Source organism: Mustelus asterias, chromosome 3 (genome assembly GCF_964213995.1).
Source record: "Mustelus asterias chromosome 3, sMusAst1.hap1.1, whole genome shotgun sequence".
Lineage (NCBI taxonomy): Eukaryota > Metazoa > Chordata > Chondrichthyes > Carcharhiniformes > Triakidae > Mustelus > Mustelus asterias.
Window position 1 is genome coordinate 78,550,184 of NC_135803.1, and position 23,944 is coordinate 78,574,127.

At 43.3% G+C, this 23,944-nt stretch overlaps 1 protein-coding gene across 3 annotated transcripts in view; it reads right to left on the bottom strand.

The window, feature by feature from the left end:
• thap4 (THAP domain containing 4) overlaps window positions 1-23,944 on the bottom strand; it is a 78,102-nt gene that overhangs the window by 17,135 nt on the left and 37,023 nt on the right. For all 3 annotated transcript variants that reach the window (XM_078209261.1, XM_078209260.1, XM_078209262.1), the window contains one exon: window positions 15,179-15,282. In XM_078209261.1, the coding sequence (XP_078065387.1) occupies window positions 15,179-15,282 (104 nt within the window). The remainder of the gene's footprint in view (window positions 1-15,178; window positions 15,283-23,944) is intronic.

Genomic DNA, 23,944 nt, shown 5'->3' on the forward strand with positions numbered 1-23,944 from the left:
CTTATGGCACCAAGGTTAAGCTGACTGTCTTGTAGTTGCTGGGCTTATCCTTGTACCCCTCTTAACAAGGGTATAATATTTGCAATTCTCCAGCCCTCTGACTTAGCTCTGTATTTAAAGAGGATTAGAAGATTATGAAGTGTTTCTGCACTTTTCCTCCCCCTATTCCCCTCCGTATCCTCACATGCATTTGATCCAGTCCTGGTGACTTAGCAAGTCTTGCTAATGCCTCCTCTTTATCAGTTTTAGCTGAACTACCTCCTCTTTCACTATGACTTTGCCAGAATCATCATCTTTGGTAAAGGCAGATGCAAAGTCTTAATTTCTATCTCAGCCATACCACCTGCCACCATGCATTAAACACTTTTTTGGTCCTTAATTGTCCTTCTTCTCATTTTACCTCTTATATGCCTATAGAAACCTTGTGGATTCCCTTTTATGTTAGTTGCCAGTCTATTTTCACTTTTTTCTCTTTGCCTCTTATTTCTTTTCTCACTCCCCCCCCTGAACTTTCTACATTCAGACTGATTCTCATTTTCATTATCAACCTGACATCTGTCGTACACACACTTTTTCTGCCTCATCTTATCTCTTTCATCATCCAGCAAGCTCTAGCTTTGTTTGTCCTACTTTTCTGCCTGATGGGAATTTACCTTGGCTGTACCTGAATCATCTCCTCTTTAAAGGCAGCCCATTGTTCTGTTTCAGTTTTTCCTCCCAATCTTTGATCCAATTTACCTGGCAAGATTCATTTACACCCACTGAAATTAGCCCTGCCCCAAATTAATTTTACTTTGCATTGGCCCTTGTCCTTTTCTACAGCTAACCTTATGATACTATACTCACTGCCCCCGAAGCATTACTGACACTTGATCCACCTCATTCCCCAGAATCAGAATTACCTTCTTCCTCAGTTGATCCCTCCTGAATTCAACTGAACAAACTTCAGAAACTTTTCCCCTTTCTGGCCTTTACATTACTGTCCTAATGTATATTAGTATAATTAAAGTCCCCTCTATTACTATCTTAAGTTTTTGCACCTCGACAACTTCATTTTAAATTTGGTCCTCTGTGAATTTCCCAATAGTTGGTCGCCTATAGAATACATCCAGTGGTGTAATGGTACGTCTATTTCTCTTCCGCTCTCGCTAAATAGATTGGTTAACCCCTTTAGGACAGCCCCTCTCTCTGCACTTTAATATTCTCCTGAATAAATAATACCATCCCTCCTTTCTTTCCTTCCTAAATTTTCTGAAAACCTTGGATCCAGGAATAGTTATTACCTAGTCTTGCCTTCTTTTAGCCAGGTATCCTCTATTATCACATCATATTCCCACTTGGCCATCTGTGTCATGCACTGTAAACTTAATTCTGATATTACAAGGCACCTTTCAAAAAGAGCTTCTGAAATGCAGTCACTATTGCAACACAAGAGAACATGACAATTTGTGCAGAGTAATATCCCACAAATAATAAGAAGGAAACATAATCAAATACTATTTTACTGATGTAATTGAGGGATGAATGTCCGCCAGGATAGCTGCAGAATGCCTCTGCTCTTCAACTGGTGCCATGCGATCTTTTACAAGGAGCTGGACAGGCCCTCGAAAGACAATTAGTTGAAACATGAGCTCAGATTTGGCGCTCAAGTCTTTGGAGTTGGGTTTGAGCCCACAACCTGCTGATGCGCGGTAGGTTTTTTCACCCACTGAAATTGGCCCTGCCCCAAATCAGTTTTACTTTGGATTGCTCCTGATCCTTTTCTACAGCTAACCGAAACATTATGATACTGTACTCACTATATCCGAAGCACCCTGAACTCACACTGCCAAATAAGAGGAATCACAGTAAATATATTAATATTTATAAATCTTTAACTTCCTTTAGCTATAGTAAAGGACAGTACACTTAATAATGCATCCTGAACAGTTGTTGCTCTCCTCCCAGAAGTCTGATGTTGGGTCAACTCTGCTGAAGCCCAATTCAGTACAAGTGTTGTAAAAATAGAGTAAGCCCAAGGCTGTAATTGTGCACAGTAACAACGCTCAGTTTCAGGTCTCTTATCTGTCATTGTAATCAGTACCTTCCTACCTCGCACACTGAGGCAAGGACTGTCACATGATTAACTGACTTCAGATAGGATGCTGCGATAGATAACTATCTACCCACAAAGCACAAAATGAAACTTAAAATTGACATTTTCCATTTGAATCATTGATCTATTCTTTTTCCAGATGGCTGCATCACTTTTGCCCCACAATGTGCACTATTTGTATACAAGTAATTGCCCTGAACCAAACTAAAACACCATAAACACATCCTACCTCTACTTTTACAAGCACGGTTCCTATGTCCGTAAAAGAGTTCTGTTGACAGGGGCAAAGCACAGTGGAGCAGCATGCAAAACAGTGGGTGATACAACAGCTTGCTTTATGTAGTACCTTCAACATAGTTAATTGCTTTACAAAAGAGATGGGGATAGCCTTGGGCTATTTGTAAATGAGGATATGAAAATCAATGAGTTTGTGGGTGGATGTTGGTGAGGTCAGGATGTGAGCAATTGAGTTTTGGATAGGTTGGAAGTTTGCTGTAGAAGTCAAGAGGAGAGTGCTCTTGAAAGTGACAAAGGTGTTGATTAATTTTAGTAGTCATGGGTTAGGCCAAAGTTTGAAGTGGAGATGGCCAGTTCTGGTGATAGATGATTTCTGACTGGAGCTCAGCACAGAATCACTGTCAGCTTCAGCCAGTGAATAGGATGGAGTTAGTGGCTTAGAGGCAAAGTTCTGGTAAGAACTAAACAGATTGGCTTCAGTCTCACCCATGCCATGTTGAAGAAAGCATCAGTTCATCCACAATTAATGTACAAAAAGCATTTGGAGGAGATGAACCGCACATATTTTGGGAAAGAACTTGCATCATCACTGAAGGATGGAAGTACATGAAAACCATGGAAGGAGGATAGGGGACAAGGCCAGGTGTGAAATCTTACATCTTGTCAGAAGTGACAGTCAAAACTCAGGAGAAGGCAGCAGATAGATTGGCTGTACTGGAGCAGGTAGGAATAGTACCGTGGAGGTGAAGCATAAAGGAAGAGGCAAGGAAAGAGGATGTAGCGAGCAATCATACTGAAGGCTGTGCAGAGGTTGAAGACATTAAATTTGGAGATTGTGCCACGTGCTGCTGCAAACTTCTTCCGTAAGCCTCTAATTCTTCCCTTTTCCCTCTCTTTTCCATTTTTTCCAATTTATGGAAGGTGAAAACTGGGATTTCAGCCAGAAGTGAATTGGGTGCTTCAAATTTGGAAGCAACAAAAACATGGATCAGATGCCCAATTCAGAACTTCAAAAGGACATAGACAGGTTGGTGGAATAGGCATAAGTGGCGGATGAAGTTCAAGGTGGAAAAATGTGAGATGATACGTTTTGACAGGGAGAACATGGAGAGACAATATAAAATAAAGTGTCAAAATAATGCAGAAAAGTGAAACCAGAAGAAGAAAATGCCAGACAGTAATAATTATTAGAATGATAGCAGATATTCTGTAACCTCATGTTCCTTGTAGTCCTGCTGCAAGCTTCTGTAATGAAATACAGAGTAATTGATAGTGCAGTACAGGAAGCAACATTTGCTCAGGAACAGGTTGAAATTCATTATAAGAGATTATTTCTTTGAAGGTGAAGACAGCCTCTGTTCTCTGCATGCTGCTAGTCTGATCAGCATGCACACACCAACCTTCAGCTCGACAGACTTATCTTCACAGAAATACAATTTGGAACCGTGAATTAAAGTAACAGCCTTCTTGCCATTTTGCAAGATCTGACATACACTGACAGGTGAAATATAGGCAAGTTGAAGGGGACCAATGGTTAATCTTAGCATAGTTTTAAATCATGGGTTAGGATGCTCAGTTCCGTGAATAGTTCCTTTATTGCGTTGGTGAGGCAACTCATAAAGGTCCTGCTGCAGACTGTGCCCTGTGCTGTTGGAGACATCTGTGAGCAGGAGCTTTGGAAAATTCCCTTACGATGACCATGGTTTTATAACGGAAACTGGTTAAATCTGCAGCAATCAGGAGAGATGCTGAAACATCAGAGTACAACCTTAGAATATTACCATAATTTCCAGTCCATTTGCTGAAGGGATAATCTTCAGTAAATAGACTTGCACCAAAAATGGTAAATGAACAGCACTCACTGCTAACACTGACTCACTGGCAAAGTCTCTAATGCGCGCTTTGATACCACACGCAAATGACTACATCACAGTCAACTGTCCTACTTTATCAAGCATTTCTAGTCAAGCCCCACTCCAGGACGCGAGCCTAATCTAAACTGACTTGACAGTGCAGCAAGAGGGAATGTTAGTTACAGTGTCAGAGGTTAGATTTTCTGACATTAAACAGAAGCCATAAGACCATAAGACAGAGGAGCAGAATTAGACCACATGGCCCATCGAGTCTGCTCCGCCATTCAATCATGGCTGATATTTTTCTCATCCCCATTCTCCATAACCCCTGACCCCCTTATTAATCAAAAACCTATCTATCTCTCTGTCTTAAAAACACTCAATGACCAGGCCTCCACAGCCTTCTGCGGCAAAGAGTTCCACAGATTCACCACTCTCTGGCTGAAGAAATTCCTCCTCATCTCTGTTTTAAAAGTCATCCCTTTAGCCTGAGGTTGTGCCCTCTGGTTCTAGTTTTTACGACTAGTGGAAACATCCTCTCCACATCCAGGCATCATCTGTTTGGTCAGGAGGACACAAAAAATCCATCGCAATGATTAAAGAGGATCATAAAGTTCTCCTAGTTTGCTCTCCTCCCCCACCCACCATCAGCAAAACAGATTAATTAACAGGTCACTTGTCACAGTGGTGCATAAATTGAGTGATCTGGTTGCGTGCGTATAGCCAAACCGAGCAGTGATGAACTTTTGGTATCCTGAGGGAGAGGGACTCATTACATCAACACAAGTTTCTTTATCACTCACTTGACCTGCATTACTTTGCCAAAAAGAATCACCGACTTGCAAGAGACAACTGCTGTCCAGGTCTGGAGACAGGAAGAAGTTTAACAACACCAGGTTAAAGTCCAACAGGTTTATTTGGTAGCAAAAGCACACAAGCTTTCGGAGCCCCAAGCCCCTCCTTTGGGTGAGTCATATGACTCACCTGAAGGGGCTTGGGGCTCCGCAAGCTTGTGTGGCTTTTGCTACCAAATAAACCTGTTGGACTTTAACCTGGTGTTGTTAAACTTCTTACTGTGTTTACCCCAGTCCAACGCCAGCATCTCCACATCAGGCCTGGAGAGGCAGGGCTGCTGTTCAGAAGCCATATTGTTTGACTATTTGGTAACAAGATTGGTGTTTACAGTGCCAGAGCTTTGGGTTGAAAGGATCACTTCAGGCAGCATGTTACTGCCTCAAACTGCAGGCGCACCACCTTGTGGTAAACTGGGATAAAATTAAATGTTTACAAAACATCGAGAAGACGACATCAAAGCACAACCTTTTAACTTCTTAAAGCTTAAGATTTTCCTAGTTTAGCTGTCTCAATTCAGCAGTGTCAGGCACTGTGTTACTAAGACACTCTGTTATTCATGTACTGAATGCATACCGTAAAATGAATACAGTTTGCTAAATTGAACCATATTCCTGGAACAATGGAGAATATTAAAAAAGGATTTACAAGGAGTAAATGTGATCATGAATATAACTTTAACTTTCCAAAGATTGATTGGAACCTTTAGAGGTCGAATAGTTCGGATGGGACAGTTTTTGTACAGTGTGTGCAGGAGGGTTTCCTGACACAATATGTGGATAGGCCAACAAGAGGTGGGGCCACATTGGACTTGGTACTGGGTAATGAACCGGGCCAAGTGTTAGATTTGATTGTGGGAGAGCACTTTGGAGATAGTGACCACAATTCGGTATCTTTCATTATTGCAATGGAGGGGGATAGGGCCATACGGCAGGGCAAGGTTTATAATTGGGGGAGGGGTAATTATGACGCGATTAGGCAAGAATTAGGGAGCTTAAGATGGGAACAGAAACTGTCAGGGAAAGGCACAAATGAAAAGTGGAGCTTAGAACATAGAACATAGAACAGTACAGCACAGAACAGGCCCTTCGGCCCACGATGTTGTGCCGAGCTTTATCTGAAACCAAGATCAAGCTATCCCACTCCCTATCATCCTGGTGTGCTCCATGTGCCTATCCAATAACCGCTTAAATGTTCCTAAAGCGTCTGACTCCACTATCACTGCAGGCAGTCCATTCCACACCCCATTATATATTAATGGTTTAGATGAGGGAACTAAATTTAATATCTCCAGATTAGCAGATGAGGGTGAGCCGTGAGGAGGATGCAGAGATCCTTCAGTGTGATTTGGACAAGTTGAGTGAGTGGGCAAATGATAGGTCGATGCAGTACAATTTGAATAAATGTGAGGTTATCCACTTTGATAGCAAAAAATGGGAAGACAGATTACTATCTAAATGGGCATAAATTAGAAGGGGAATGTTCAACAAAACCTGGGTGTCCTCGTACACCAATCGCTGAAGGCAAGCATGCAGGTGCAGCAGGCCGTAAAAATGGCAAATGGTATGTTGGTCTTCATAGCGAGTACAGGGATATCTTAATGCAATTATACGGGGCCTTGGCGAAACCACACCTGGAATATTATAGGCAGTTTAGGTATCCTTGCTCTAGAGGGAGTGAAGAGAATGTTTACCAGACTGATTCCTGGGATGGTGTCACTGACGTATGAGTGATTGAGTTGCTTGGGATTGTATTCACTGGAGTTCAGAAGAATGACGGGGAATCTCATAGAAACGTATAAAATTCTAAGAGGACAAGAGGACTAGACAGGGTAGCTGCATAAGAATGTCCCCAATGGTAGGGGTACCCAGAACCAGAAGTCACAGGCTGAGGATACAGGAAAACAGTTTAGGACACAGATGAAGAGAAATTTCGTCATTCAGAGAGTGGTCAGCCTATGGAATTCACTATCACAGAAACATTGCATGTTTTCAAGAAGCAGTTAGATATAGCACTTGAGGTGAAGGGGATCAAAGGATATGGGGGGTCAAAGGATATGGGGGAAAGGTGGGGCCAGGCTACTGAGTTGGATGATCAGCATGATCTCAAGGAACAAATACTGCGTGTCCTTGATAGGCATGTCCCTGTCAGGCAGGGAGGAAATGGCCGAGTGAGGGAACCATGGTTCACAAAAGAGGTTGAATGTCTTGTCAAGAGGAAAAAGGAAGCGTATGTAAGGATGAGAAAACAAGGTTCAGTTGGGTCGCTTGAGGGTTACAAGGTAGCAAGGAATGAGCTAAAAAAAAGGGCTTAGGAGAGCTAGGAGGGGGCATGAGAAGTCCTTGGCGGGTCGGATCAAGGAAAACCCCAAGGCTTTTTACTCTTATGTGAGAAATAAAAGAGTGACCAGGGTGAGGTTAGGGCCGGTCAAGGACAGTAGTCGGAACTTGTGCATGGAGTCAGAAGAGATAGGAGAAGCGATGAATGAATACTTTTCTTCAGTGTTCACCAATGAGAAGGGCCATGTTTTTGAGGATGAGAGTGTGATTCAGGCTGATAGGCTGGAGGAGGTAGATGTTCTGAGGGAAGATGTATTAGCAATTTTGAAAAACCTGAGAGTCGATAAGACCCCTGGGTCAGATGGGATATATCCTAGGATTCTTTGGGAGGCAAGGGATGAGATTGCAGAGCCTTTGGCTTTGATCTTTGGGTCCTCACTGTCCATGGGGATAGTGCCAGAGGACTGGAGAGTGGCGAATGTTGTTCTTCTGTTCAAGAAAGGAAATAGGAATGACCCTGGTAATTATAGGCCGGTTAGTCTTACTTTGGTGGTCGGTAAGTTAATGGAAAAGGTCCTGAGGGATAGGATTTATGACCATTTGGAAAGGTGCAGCTTAATCCGGGATAGTCAACACAGATTCGTGAAGGGCAAGTCTTGCCTCACAAATTTGATTGAATTCTTTGAGGAGGTAACTAAGTGTGTAGATGAAGGTAGAGCAGTTGATGTTGTATAGATGGATTTTAGTAAGGCGTTTGGGAAGGTTCCCCATGGTCGGCTCATGAAGAAAGTAAGGAGGTGTGGGATAGAAGGAAATTTGGCCGATTGGATAAGTAACTGGCTATCTCATAGAAGACAAAGGGTGGTGGTGGATGGAAAATTTTCAGACTGGAGACCAGTTACCAGCGGTGTACCACAGGGATCAGTGCTGGGTCCTCTGCTATTTGTGATTTTTATCAATGATTTGGAGGAGGGGGCTGAAGGGTGGGTCAGTAAATTTGCTGATGACACTAAGATTGGTGGAGTAGTGAATGAGGTGGATGCCTGTTGTAGGCTGCAAAGAGACATTGATAGGATGCAGAGCTGGGCCGAAAAATGGCAAATGGAGTTTAACTCTGATAAGTGCGAGGTGATTCATTTTGGTAGGACAAATTTGAATGCGGATTACAGGGTCAATGGCAGGGTTCTGAGGAATGTGGAGGAACAGAGAGATCTTGGGGTTCATATCCACAGATCTCTGAAGGTTGCCACTCAAGTGGATAGAGCCGTGAAGAAGGCCGATAGTGTGTCAGCATTTATTAACAGGGGGTTTGAGTTTGAGAGCCGTGGGGTTATGCTGCAACTGTACAGGACCTTGGTGAGACCACATTTGGAATATTGTGTGCAGTTCTGGTCACCTCACTATAAGAAGGATGTGGAAGCATTGGAAAGAGTGCAAAGGAGATTTACCAGGACGCTGCCTGGTTTGGAGGGTAGGTCTTATGAGAAAAGGTTGAGGGAACAAGGGCTTTTCTCTTTAGAGCGGAGGAGGATGAGAGGCGACTTAATAGAGGTTTATAAGATGATGAGGGGGATAGATAGAGTGAACGTTCAGAGACTATTTCCTCGGGTGGATGTAGCTGTTACTAGGGAGCATAACTATAAGGTTCATGGTGGGAGATATAGGAGGGGTGTCCGAGGTAGGTTCTTTACTCAGAGAGTGGTTGGGGTGTGGAATGGACTGCCTGCTGTGATAGTGGAGTCGGACACTTTAGGAACTTTCAAGCGGTTATTGGATAGGCACATGGAGCACACCAGGATGACAGGGAGTGGGATAGCTTGATCTTGGTTTCGGACAAAACTCGGCACAACATCGAGGGCCGAAGGGCCTGTACTGTGCTGTACTGGTCTATGTTCTATAAAATAGTCACCAATAAATCCATTAAGGATTTCAGGGAAAGGCTCTTAGAGTGGTTAGAGAGTGAAAGTTCCTAACACATGGAGTGGTTGAGACAAATAGCACAGATGGATTTAAAGGAAAGCTAGAAAAGTACATTGGAAATAAAGAAATAGAAGGGTATACAGCTCCGGTGAGATGAAGTATGATAGGAGGAGGCTCGTGTGGGGCATAATCCATGGCATCAGTGTACCAGGTTAAATGACCTGTTTCTGTGCTGTACAATTCTATAAACCAAGTGTTTTTTTGTGCTTTTATTCCTTGGTTCAAATGCATTTTTGAACAACAAAAGCTTTTGCAATCTATTGCATCACACAACAAAGGGAAAGAGCTGGGCCAAACAGATTTTATCAGCATCTCAAACAGTGCTGCCAGCAGGAGGAGGAAGTGGCTGAGTTTCTTCAAACGTAAACAGGGCTGGCTTGACAATAACAACGCAGATATAAAAGTATTGCTGAAGGAGGGGGAACTGCAAGAGTGCAAAGTTGAAAAGTCTTGGTAGATGGATAGACAGAAAGAGAGTCAAGTGCAGTTAAATAAAACACACACCTCTGAGAAAGTTTGTTCCTGATTATTGTGTATTTTTAATCATAGGCCACAATATACATTTAGCAGAGTACCTAATGACACATGTTTTGCTTGCTAGATTGTTGAGAGCGTGAGCTGATAATGTCACAAGGGGAAAAGGGGTTTCTGAGATCTGAGGGAACAGGTTAAGCAACTGTAAATCTCCTTAACCAAAACAGATAGTTGAACTGCAAAATTTATAATGCAGGGGCAGACAGGAAAGTGTCAATTAGAGTCGGTGAATTCAAAATCAAATTGGGTGCAAAAGAAGAAACAGAGAAAGAAAAAAATGGTTTGAGAGCAAACAAGAGAGAGAAAGGAAAAGGAAATTTAAACATTTAAAACTTAAACAGTTTTAAAATCTCACTGGAGTGCTGTGAAATGCTGCTTTCATTTGGTTAACAGTGATAAAAATGAATATAGAATCAGAAATTGTAGGGCAGAGGAAGAAAAGAGAATATTTAACTTCAACCAGAGGCTATTCAATCCCATTTTCTGCATGTTGTAGATGTTACAGAATTAGAGAGCAGCCTAATTAAGGACGACCACTTGCATTTTTTTCAAAGGCACCTTTGCACAAAACCTTTGAGAGAGCAATGCCAAATTGAACAGTGTTTCCCCATATACACCAGTGGTGGGTGACCTGCAGCCCTTCAGGGAACTGAGTGCGGCCCACAAGATATTATAGTGACCATCAACCACTCTCACAGTTGCTAGACTCGGCTGGTTTCTGTAGTTTCTTTTCCTACCAGTATGACTAAAGTGATACGTACGCAAGCAAGGGTACATGAAGTGAGGCGCGTACTGATTGCTCACACCATTGACTGTAAGCATTCTCTCTGCATCTAATCAAACCGTAAATATTTTTGCTTTTACCATTCAAAGTTGATGACAGTTCTATTAATTTATGACTGATTAAGAATTTTCTATAATTCATTATGAAATTTTTGGTACGGGGAGGCACAGTGGTTAGAAACAAGAGAAGGAATTCCAGAGCTTCCAGACCTTGGCAGCTGAAGGTACAGCCACCAATGGTGAAGCAATTAAAATCAAGGATGCACAAGAGGCCAGAATGGGGGGAGTGCAGAGATGTTGGGATGAGGTTACGGAAGGATTTGAAAACTAGAATTCGACTTTTAAAACTGAGCTGCTGTTAGACTGGAGGCCAATGTAGGTCAGCAAACATGGAGATGATGAGTGAAAGGGGCTTGGTGCAAGTTGGGATAAGGGCAGAGTTGAGGATGGCCTTACATTTATGTAGGATGGAAAATGGGAAGCCCATCAGGATAATGCTGGAACCGTCAAGCCTAGAGGCAACAAACACATGGATGAGAGATTCAGTATCAGACAAGGTGGTACAAGGTGTTGAGTGATTCTACAGGAGGTGAATATAAGTGACCTTAGCAATTGTGTGGATACATGGTCAGAGGCTTTTCTGGGGTCAAATATGACAAGGAACAGGAAAGAAAGAGAGAGCAAACAGACCAAGAAAGGTGAAGAGAATCTGTTGAAGCTCATAAAAGAATGAGGAGAAATAAGGAAGGAGAATGACAATCTGAAGAATAGTGGAGCAGCTAGATTGAAACAACAATATAAATTAACTATATCCATGCAAATAGAGGGGAGACAGGGTTAAATCCAGATAGAGAGACAGTAAGAATTAAAGTGAAAGACAAGCAAAATTTAGAAAGATCTTTCTTCTATTTGCCTTTTTGCAAAGTCATGAGGAAAATCCAGCTGTAAAACAGAAAGACCTGTGGATGGCTGCCACCTGGGGCCCTATGAAGCTTCAACACTTAAGAACTTGCATTCTACAGAGTCTTTCACAACCTCAAAACATCCCAAAGCATTTCTGGATCAATGAGGTGCAGCCATTGTTTTAACAATTTCTGAAGAACAAAGCTCCCAAAACAGCAATGAGATAAATGGCATAAGCTTGTTTTTTTTTTAATGATGTTGTCAAGGGATAAATATTGGCCAGTATGTTCATAGCGGTGCTAATTCACAGGTCAATGAATGACTGCCCTGAGCACAAAGCATGCTACCTTTTCCACTTTTGGGACCTTACCCTAAAGAAGATCAACTCCCTATTCCACTACAATCACCTGAAACACAGGAATATTACTTAGTCCCCCGAGCTTGTTTCACCATTCAATTAGATCAAGGCTCACATGTAATGGTACAATCAAAACTGGCCTCTTGCTGGCTTTAAAAATAAATTGTCTATTTGTAGGATAATGGGACTCATAAAGTGACTTATTCTGCAGTAATATTTTCCATTAGCCAGAGTGCAGAATAGTAACTTTATTTTGAAGACACCTGCCCCTAAGTTTGGAGCAGGTCAGAAAGGCTAATTTCCGAGTCAATGTGATTCTGTAGCCAGATTACTCAAAACACTCAATGTTCTTTGGATTTTGAAAAACAGCTTACTTCAGGCTGGCACCTCCCCTTTATGTCTTAGCTAGCAGTTAAATATCTTCAATATACCTCAGCCCCAGCCTCACAGGAGTTCCTTATACGACATGAGGGACATCTCTTCTCTCAGATTTGTCGAAGTGTCAGGTGATTATTTGCAGTTTTATGCTTTGGGATCACTGGGAAATTTCAAGGAAGTTTTAAAATGGTAAAATGCCCCCAGGGCCTTTACATGAGTGTTATCAGACAAAATTTGACATTGAGCCACATAGACTGGTGTTGGAACAGATGACCAAAACCTTGGTCATTGATTAGGCTTAAAGAGAGTCTTGAAAAAAAGTGTTATAACGGTGAAGAGGTTTAAGGTGTGAATTCCAGAGATTAAGGGTTTGACAGCTGAAGGCATGGATGACATTGATGGGATCATTAAAATCTGGCCTGTTCGTAAGGCCGAATTGCAGCAGTGCAGATATCGCAGGGTTGGATTGCTGGAGGAGATTACAGAGATAGGAAGTGACAGGGTCTTGGAAGAATCTTAAAACTGAGTCTTTAGTTATGTTAGGGATAACTTAATACAAACTAGGACACATGCAACAAAGCTTTGCATGATCTCAAGTTTATGGAGAACAGGACATGAGAAGCTGGTCAGGTATCCAAGAATAGTCAGGTCTAGAGACAGAAAAGGCATGCATGAGGCTTTTGCAGCAGATGAGCTGAGACAGGGGCAGAATCAGGTATTGTTACAGAGATAGAAATAAGCAGCCTTAGCTATGGCACAGTTATGTAGTCGGAAGCTACACGAGAGTCAAATATACCGCCAAGGTTGCAAATAGTTCAAAGAACAAAGAACAAAACAGCACAGAAACAGGCTCTTCAGCCCTCCAAACCCACGCTGCTCCCTGGTCCAAACTAGACAATTCTTTTGTATCCCTCCATTCCCACTCCGTTCATGTGGCTATCTAGATAAGTCTTAAACGTTCCCAGTGTGTCCGCCTCCACCACCTTGCCCGGCAGCGCATTTCAGGCCCCCACCATCCTCTGTGTAAAATACGTCCTTCTGATATCAGTGTTAAACCTCCCCCCCCTCACCTTGAACCTATGACCCCTCGTGAACGTAACCACCGACCTGGGAAAAAGCTTCCCACCGTTCACCCTATCTATGCCTTTCATAATTTTATACACCTCTATTTGGTCACCCCTCATCCTCCGTCTTTCCAGTGAGAACAACCCCAGTTTACCCAATCTCTCCTCATAACTAAGCCCTTCCATACCAGGCAACATCCTGGTAAACCTCCAGCACTCTCTCTAAAGCCTCCACGTCCTTCTGGTAGTGTGGCGACCAGAACTGGACGCAGTATTCCAAATGCAGCCGAACCAACGTTCTATACAACTGCAACATCAGACCCCAACTTTTAGACTCTATGCCCCGTCTTATAAAGGCAAGCATGCCATATGCCTTATTCACTACCTTCTCCACCTGTGACGTCACCTTCAAAGATCTGTGGACTTGCACACCCAGGTCCCTCTGCGTATCTACACCCTTTATGGTTCTGCCATTTATCATATAGCTCCCCCCTACGTTAGTTCTACCAAAATGCATCACTTCGCATTTATCAGGATTGAACTCCATCTGCCATTTCTTTGCCCAAATTTCCAGCCTATCTATATCCTTCTGTAGCCTCTGACAATGTTCCTCACTATCTGCAAGTCCAGCCATTTTCGTGTCGTCCGCAAACTTACTGATCACCCCAGTTACACCTTCTTCCAGATCGTTTATATAAATCACAAACAGCAGAGGTCCCAATACAGAGCCCTGTTCAGTTGCAAGACCGAGGGTGGAGTTGGGGTGGATCCTTACAACCAGAATGTGAAAAGCCATTCATCCTTACAATAAGAACATAAGAAATAGGAGCAGGAGTAGGCCATCTAGCCCCTCGAGCCTGCCCCGCCATTCAATAAGATCATGGCTGATCTGAAGTGGATCAGTTCCACTTACCCGCCTGATCCCTATAACCCCTAATTCCCTTACCGATCAGGAATCCATCTATCCGTGATTTAAACATATTCAACGAGGTTGCCTCCACCACTTCAGTGGGCAGAGAATTCCAGAGATTCACCACCCTCTGAGAGAAGAAGTTCCTCCTCAACTCTGTCCTAAACCGACCCCCCTTTATTTTGAGGCTGTGCCCTCTAGTTCTAGTTTCCTTTCTAAGTGGAAAGAATATCTCCATCTCTACCCTATCAGGCCCTTCATTATCTTATAGGTCTCTATAAGATCCCCCCTCAGCCTTCTAAATTCCAACGAATACAAACCCAATCTGCTCAGTCTCTCCTCATAATCAACACCCCTCATCTCTGGTATCAACCTGGTGAACCTTCTCTGCACTCCCTCCAAGGCCAATATATCCTTCCGCAAATAAGGGGACCAATACTGCACACAGTATTCCAGCTGCGGCCTCACCAATGCCCTGTACAGATGCAGCAAGACATCTCGGCTTTTATATTCTATCCCCCTTGCGATATAGGCCAACATCCCATTTGCCTTCTTGATCATCTGTTGCACCTGCAGACTGGGTTTTTGCGTCTCATGCACAAGGAGCCCCAGGTCCCTCTGCACAGCAGCATGTTGTAATTTCTTTCCATTTAGATAATAATCCAATTTGCTATTATTTCTTCCAAAGTGAATAACCTCACATTTGTTAACGTTGTCTGGTTTTCAATATGAGTTCAGTGGAAGACAGGGCAGCCTGCCAATCCATTGTAACATTTAAATCAGTCAAAATACAACACATAAACAAAATAATTATCAATACCGTTGCTGCCTAACTGCCAACTTGGGAGTAAAGAGTGTTAACATAGGAGAGCTGAGAGTAAAGCACAACAGGGCAATAATACTTTTGGTGCAATAAAAGGAATGCATCCAGAGGCTTGACGCCCATTCTTACCTGCTGGACATGAGGTTCTTTTGCAAAGGACATTCGAGCGACAGATTGAGACGCGAGTGTCAGCTCCTGATCTTTCACTTCCCCTTCTTCAATTTCCACAATACCTTGGGTCAGAACAAAAATGTCAGTTCAAAAAAATCCAACATCAAAATTGCCTGACTAAAGGAATCAAAAGATCCACAAGTATTGTGTTCGAAAATCTGATCTGCCGATAAGAAGGTGAGCATTAACAGCGGTCTTCTCTGCTGCTCAGTACATTTCCAGAGCAAGAAACACTTGCTGAGTGACATTTGAACAATAAGCACAACATTGAATACATGATTCGGGACAAACATATTGCAGAATATTTTCACAAGATATATTAACATGCAGAGCTGGCATCAACCTGTTCTAGTTATAATACATGAGGGGCAGAAGTTTGAACTGGAGCAATGAGGAACTATTACTTGGAAAGCTGAAAAGGATCATAGCAAAGAATTTCACAGTGATTCAGACAACAGCCATCTTTGTTTGGTTTTCCTCATTCCTTGAATGCAGCTGTACCATATTTGAAGAGGTTGTCATCCAAAACAACACTGTGAAACTATCCCTTTAAAAGGTACTTTACATTACAACAATGTAGCCAAAGGCAAATGTGTAGTGTATTCCCTAAACTCATATATGCACATCTTTTTGTTGTCCATCTCCGATTGTCCTTGAACTGAGAGATGCTAATGTGACACAGTGGTTAGCACTGCTGCCTCACAGTTAGGTTCAACTCCCAGCTTGGGTCACAATCTGTGTGGAGTTTGCACATTCACCCCCGTGGGTTTCCTCCGGGTGCTCCGATTTCCTCCCACAGTCCAAAAGGCGTGCTGCTTAGGTGCACTGCCATTCTAAAGTGTTCAGTTCTGGTCACCACACTACCAGAAGGATGTGGGAGCTTTGGAAAGGGTACAGAAAAGATTTACCAAGATGTTGCCTGGTATGGAGGGCATTAGCTATGAGGAGAGGTTGGAGAAATTTGACTTGTTCTCACTGGAACGACTGAGGTTGAGGGGTGACCTGATAGAAGTCTACAAGATTATGAGGGGCATAGACAGAGTGGATAGACAGAAGCTTTTTCCCAGGGTGGAAGAGTCAATTACTAGGGGACATAGGTTTAAGGTACAAGGGGCAAGGTTTAAAGCAGGCAAGTTTTTTTACACAGTGGAAGCAGATACGATAGCGAGTTTTAAGAGGCGTCCGGACAAACACATGAATAGGATGGGAATAGAGGGATATGGTCTAGTTCATATTTTAGTTCAGTCAGGCAGCATGGTCAGTGCAGGCTTAGCGGGCCGAAGGGCCTGTTCCTGTGCTATAATTTTCTTTGTTCTTTGTTGAACCCGAGTCCCCAGAGCAATTTAACCTGGTCCTTTGGATGGTAACACTGCTCTGCCACCTTCGCCCCTATAAATGACCCAATCTATCTTGTAATAGTAGCAGAATGTTCAAACGCATTGTTGGAACAATGACCTTCTAGCCTGCTCACTGCACTATATTGTGACTTGAGAACAGAACCAGTTCAGCAGCAAAAGTGACTCGGAGCTACCCCTTGGTTAGCTATGTGCACTTCCATGGTGACAATAACAAAAAATGATCTGACATGTCTTTGCCTCCCTTCCCACAGGCTCACTGAAGGCTGGTTTGGAAAGCAACTTGCTGCATGCTCAGAGGAAAGCAGGCCTAAATTTACTGAATCTGCCTTTGACAGGCCTACATGAGAGAACAGGGGCAGACAATACAGACAGACATGCACGAGCTGTTCTCTTGTAGCCCAAATTGATGGAAATATACCTCTAGTTTCTAGCACCAGAGAATGCTCATGTGTCACACTTGCGGCAAATTTCATCCTGGAGTGTAGCTCAGTTATTCCCAAAGATTTGGAATCTAGAAGATTGAGGGGTGATCTTATTAAATCATAAGATTCTGATGGGACTTGACAGGGTGGATTCTAGGAGGATGTTTCTCCTTGTGGGGAAATCTAAAACGAGAAATCTATGGATGAAAAAAGACTTTCGGATTATTGAGCTTATCCCTCAGGAAATTCAATCTGGCATCTACCTGCAACTGAGTTCTATCAAGTATTGGATCACATTACTCAATAGCACCTCACTTCTAAATTGAAGTTCTGGGTACAAAACTCTCTATCACCTTGAAGGTGTGAAATAGACTTAAAAGCAGTATCGTGGAAGTCCTGCATTCTTACCAATGTCTTTTTTAGAATGATACATTAAACTAAGGCCCATTTGTCTGCTTAAATACCTGGCAGTATCAAGGGCAACTTCCATTCATATAGCACCTCTAACTTAGTAAATGGCCCAAGATATTTCACAAAGACATAACGAAAACAAGACTATGAGCGAAATATTAAGATATTTGAAGGAGCTGACCAAAAATTGGGTGGAAAAGATAAGTTTAAAAGAGGGGCTTACAGAAGAGAATTGCAATGCTGAAGCCTTGGCAGATGGGGGAGATGCAAAAATGGGGTTAAAGCAATAAAAAAGAAATGAGAGAGATAAGGTGTGTGAGGCCAAGAATTTAAATACATGGATAAGCATTTTAATTTTATTGAGGAGGCAATGGCCTAGTGGTATTATCGCTAGACTATTAACCAAGAAACTCAGCTAATATTCCGGGAACCCGGGTTCGAATCTCATCATTGCAGGTGATGCAATTTGAATTCAATTGGAACTGAGAATCTACTGATGACCATGAAACCATTGTCATTTGCTGGAACACCCCATCTGGTTCACTAATGTCCTTTAGGGAAGGAAAATTGCCATCCTTACCTGGTCTGGCCCTACATATAACTCCAGAGCCACAGCAATGCAGTTGACTCTCAACTGCTTTTTTCATTGGTGGATCAGGACGCGTGTAAGTCAACAAGGACAGAAATGAGCTGCACTTGCTGCAAGACAGGATACCAGCTTCAGAGTTTTGGGTAAGCTAATGATTGGAGAATGGTCAGCCAGCCAACAATATCAACTGGTAGAGGAACTAAGAGGAGAAATGAGGGAGAAGGTGTGAGGGACAGAAAGAGAGATCTTCTGAATCAATACTATCATATCCGGTCATTTATTTAATCTTTAGCTGCTGGTGTGGCAGCGGGGAATGAAATGAGCCTCAGGGGAAACATGCTCACATTTATGCTGAATGAGGGGCGGTTCATGCTTGGGGCACAAAATCCTCCACTGTCAAATAACCAGTGGAGACTGAGACTAGGTGAGGCATGAAGAATGGTTCCTTGAGGAAGGTACAAGCAAGTTGATGGCACCTGTGGTTTTGAGGAAGAATCAGCACCTTCAGGATAGTACGAGGGAAAAAAACTGAATGTTGGCTGATTTTCTGAAGAGAAACCTTCAGAACTCAACCCCTGATTTCATGCAGTTATGATAAAAAGAGGTTGATTCTTTTTTGCTATGATTAAAGTAAAAGTCAGCAAGAATAAGCTTAATTTTTAATGAAACACAACTTACCTCTTTGTCAGCAGAGGATAGGTACAGAGTAAAGCTCCATCTGCACTGTCCCAATTCCATGGTTTAGATACAACACTGATCAGGAGTTAATCACTCATTATATATTCCTGAATCTCAACCTCAGAGCTGCTCCCTCAAACTCTATGCGTGACTTTCAGTTCCCCTTTAATGGCCTCTCTAAACAAACTGCTAATTTAGTGTTCATCTGTGCAGATCAAGGAGCATGGCCAAGATTACTCTGAGCCCATTTAAATAAGGACCTTTCCTAGCAGAGAGACTTTTTATGTCTCATATCAGGTCTGCATTTGAATTCAAAAGTGAACTTGAATATACAACACTTGCTTCAAATTATAGTGCAGCGTTCCAGAATCCAGAACTAGTATGGAAGTTCATAATCCTCTTTGATCCTCACAAGGTTAAGACCTCACCAGTGAGGTTCTGTGAAACGTAGACAGAGCAAAATTAGTATCAGAGAATGATAAGAATGTTCTGTGACATGTGTCAGCAAGGTGTGTGCACACTTAACATAAATCCTTTCCTAAAATTTCATTTCTAGCTGAATGGCTGCACCTTACATTTTGTTTAACACAATTCCTTTGAGACAGGATATTCTGCCATCTAGTGTCTGTGCGGAGATTGCACATTCTCTCCATGTCTGCGTGGGTTTTCTCCGGGTGCTCCGGTTTCCTCCCACAGTCAATGATCTGTGAGTTAGGGGGATTGGTCATGCTAAATTGCCCCGTAGTGTCAGGGGGCCTAGTTGGGGTAAAATGCATGGGGTTATGAGGATTGGGCCTTGGTGGGATTGTGGTCGGTGCAGACTCGGCAGGCTGAATGGCCTCCTTCTGCACTGTAGGGATTCTATGAATATTCAAAGCTGAAGCAAGAAATAGAGAATATTAATAAAAGCATTGTTAATCTATACAGCGAGAAAAATTTTGTCATAGTTATAATGGCACAGGGGGCCATTCAGCCCAATGTTTCAGTCATGGACAGGAGGTGGTCTGTTTAAACGGGAAGCACACACACACGCACACATAAACAGACAACAAATGGGGGAATAAGAAAAATGGAAGAGGGTTTAGGGCACGGCCATAACAAAACACATGTATAGATTATGTGTCCAGAATCCAGAATCAGAAGTCGACTGGAATGTTCCTTCCAAAAGGAGGTTGGTTGATTGCAGAATGCCCCATCTTTTCAGAACAGGATGTGCATGACAGGAGAATGCACATAGAATGGGTCAGTCAGGAGGCACAAGTTCCAACGTTCCAGCTGTTGGCAAGTTTGATGAGGGTCTGAGTTCATTCTGCTGCCACAGGGTGGATGGTAGACAGCACAAGATGTTGCCTGCAGTTCTGTTCATGTTGGACATCAGACAGTAACTACAACAATTTAGTTCCAACAGACAATATCACAATATCATTAATGTCATGTGACATACCTCCTCAATGTTGGACACAGGATGACTGGAATCTTGGATTTAACGGGAGTCAGGGTTCCTTTTGTTTTTGATGACTGGTGTTGGGTTAACTAACTGATGTTCTCTTTGTTGAAACTGTTGTGTTAGGACTGATTTGGCCATGAGCACCATTATGGGAGATTACCATTCTAATAAATGTACTCTGTACTCTCTCAATGACCCTCTCATCCTTCCTAAAGTGTATTAAAGTGCAAACATGTTCTTTTCCAGAAAGGACGCTGATGACCATACTAATCTTGATAAAATTATGGAAAAACAAAACCTAACTAGTAACTCTGGATGCATTCTCTTTCTGTAAATGAATTCTTATGATAAAGGTGATGCGATCATGCAGAACAGAGCTGTCTACTGTAAGGATACTGTTTAGAATTTATGGTCAGCAATGATAGCAGATTGCAAAAGCTAGTTTATTTTTTCAGATGAATAGCCAAACAGGTTCAACATTTAAAAGCCAAAAGAAACATATCTCACTCCCAAACGGTGACAGTTGCTACCTGTGTTTGGTGTTCAAGTTTCTGAGATTTAATACAATGTGTTAAGTGGGTTAGTGAGGGTGAATTACAATAGTGACTATATGCAGTTATTATGGGCAATAACAGTGAACTGAATTATCTGTGTTGTTCAGCCTCGTTCAATCCAACAACAATTACAGAAAAAATTAGGTGTCCTTTGCTTTTAAAATGAATGGCCAGAAAACCATGGGCAGCAGACACTTTAATATGTGACTCAGGGGTGTGAACTCGTACAATTATCATTTAATAATCAATCAGCATAAATCATTTAATGATCAGTCCAAAGATGTGCGGGTTAGGTTGATTGGCCATGCTAAAATTGCCCCTTAGTGTCCTGAGATGTGTAGGTTAAAGGGATTAGCGGGAAAATATGTAGGGATATGGGGACAGGGCCTGGGTGGGATTGTGGTCGGTGCAGACTCGATGGGCTGAATGGCCTCTTTCTGCACTGTAGGGTTTCTATGATAACATAAAAATTGAAAAGAAGAATTTGCCTTGCTCTAAAATAGATTGAAGTAGCTAGGATGACATTAGAAATGGTATCACAAGCTGGCTGTGTCTGGCAGTTGTGCCTTTTTTTGTTCAGGATAAGGCAGCCTTTTGTTTCATGAGATGATGGTTTGACTCTTGGTGGTCAACCCCGTGTTGAACATAACCTTTTGTGGCTCAGGAGCCCCACTCTGACAAGGCAGTCTCTGCCACATTTGCTGCAGATGAAGACAGTGGGCTGAGAAGGTGCACGATTTACTAATCTCCGTTTTCTTTGAGCACTCTTCTCGGCCAGCTAAGTTTTCCATTTGCCTCACCTCTTCCAATGCCCTTCCAGTCAGCCTCCAGAGCCATTGGTGATATTCTCCCAGTTGTCTGAGTCATCTTCACATCTTGCAGGTGTCCTTGTAGCAGAGGTACAGATGTCCGACAGGTCATGACCAAGTCGCCACTTCATCGTACAGACGGTCTTTGGGTGGACGGACGGCCATCACCCAATTGATGGGTGGGCTGAGTAAGCGCAGTTGGCTTCGCAATTAGTGTATGTTGGTGGTGTGAGCATGTTCCAGGATCTCTGAGTTGGTGACCTTGTCCTGCCATGAGATGGAGAGGATACATTGGAGACAGTGGAGCTGGAAACTGTTCAGCCTTTTATCCTGCCTAGCATATGTTGTGATGTGGAGATGCCGGCGTTGGACTGGGGTAAACACAGTAAGAAGTTTAACAACACCAGGTTAAAGTCCAACAGGTTTATTTGGTAGCAAAAGCCACACAAGCTTTCGGAGCTCTTAGCCCCTTCTTCAGGTGAGTGGGAATTCTGTTCACAAACAGAGCTTATAAAGACACAGACTCAATTTACATGAATAATGGTTGGAATGCGAATACTTACAACTAATCAAGTTTAGTTGTAAGTATTCGCATTCCAACCATTATTCATGTAAATTGAGTCTGTGTCTTTATAAGCCCTGTTTGTGAACAGAATTCCCACTCACCTGAAGAAGGGGCTAAGAGCTCCGAAAGCTTGTGTGGTTTTTGCTACCAAATAAACCTGTTGGACTTTAACCTGGTGTTGTTAAACTTCTTACTGTAGCATATGTTGTCCAGGTTTCAAAACTGTAGAGGAATGCACTGAGGAGAGGCTTGGTAGACTTGCAGTTTGGTGTTCTCAATCAAGTTGCTGTTGTTTAAAGCTATCTTGCTTGGCTTGGAGGTAAGAGCTGTAGCGTTTGTGATGCATATGTTAATTTCAGGATTAAGTGAGAGATTGCTGGTGATTGTGGAGCTGGGAAGCTTTCAACAACCTCCAGCATCACATTGTCAATGCTAATAGATGTTTGTGTGGCAACACCCTGGACTGTGACATTTGTCTTCCTAATGTTGATGGTCAAAGCAAACTCTCAATGATGTGAGACAGTGGGCCTGATTTTACCATCAAGTTGCGCCTGTTTTCGGGCGTGAAAACTTGGTAAAGTCGGGCGTGAGGCGAGTAGCGCGATCCACACCTGCCTCCGCGCCGATTCCCCCTTTACCAAGGCCCAAAAATGGCCGCGATCGTTTAAATGCATTTGCATGCATTTCCATTGACTTAATGGGTTGTACGCCCAACTTTATCGGCACTTCCTCTTTACCATTGCGTTCACCCATCTTGAATTGACACGAAACAGATATGCTCCATAAAAGTTTAATTTGGGCGTTCCATCAGTGAGGGCTAGTGAGGAGGTAAGTGCCTGGAGTCCAACGGCTCTCCGTTGCTTACGGGGGTCCTTTCGTTGCGGCCATTTTCTTTCTCAGGTTGATGGGGGCTCTGTGAGTGTGTGGGGGGCTGTTGCTCAGCAGGGTGTCTGGTGTACAATTTGCAGCACGGACCGGGTCTCAGCATTGACCTCAGGTCTTGTGGATGTTGCTGGGTCCTAGAGCAGTCAGCACTCTGCCAGCTGAAGGATGTGCGCAAAACACTTGCAAATTGCACTGCTGCAGCCTCTGAACTTTTGAAGGAGCCGTGATTCTGGGGAGCATGTGGGTGGGAGAATGGGTGGTTTGTGATTCTGCAGAACATGTGGGTAGGGGAATGGGGGGGGGGTCTGTGATTCTGGGGAGCATATGGTGGGGGGATGGGGGGGGGTCTGTGATTCTGGGGAGAATGTGGGTGGGGGAATGGAAAGTATGGACAGTGACTGTTGCTGGGCGAGGGGCAAGCAGCGTTCCTTAAACTGTACATTTATTCCTCTTAATCTCCAACCCCCCACCCCCCTTCAGAGTGACGAGATGGCTTTTGCGATTCAACCGATGGATCTTGCTGTTCTTTTGGTTGCTGCTGGGGCTGAGGAGAAGGAGCGGGAGGAAGAATTGTGGGCACAGGCAGCCCAGGCCTTACCACTTGCAGGTATAGAGGGAAACGGCCACCAGAGGCAGCCGACATTCGCTGGGGGTGGGGGCGGTGGTGCAGGAGAAGGATGGAGCAGAGACCCGACAGTTCTGTGCATGAGTGTCATTTGAACAGATGTTGGACACTGTGTCCCCCCAGCGGCTCTGCCTCTGAAAGGAGACAGTGCAACACCTATGCCACCTGTTGCAGGACCTGGCATCTCGGAGTAGGAGGGACACTCACTCTCGGTGGCTGTCAAATTGATGGCCACTCTGAACTTTTACGCAACTGGCTCCTTCCAGATCCCTAGTGGAGATGTATATGACATTTGTCAGTCAGTTGTGCACACCAGTGTCAAGCAGGTCACGGTAGCCCTATATTCCCAGGCTGGGCAGTACATCAAATTTAACCTGGACC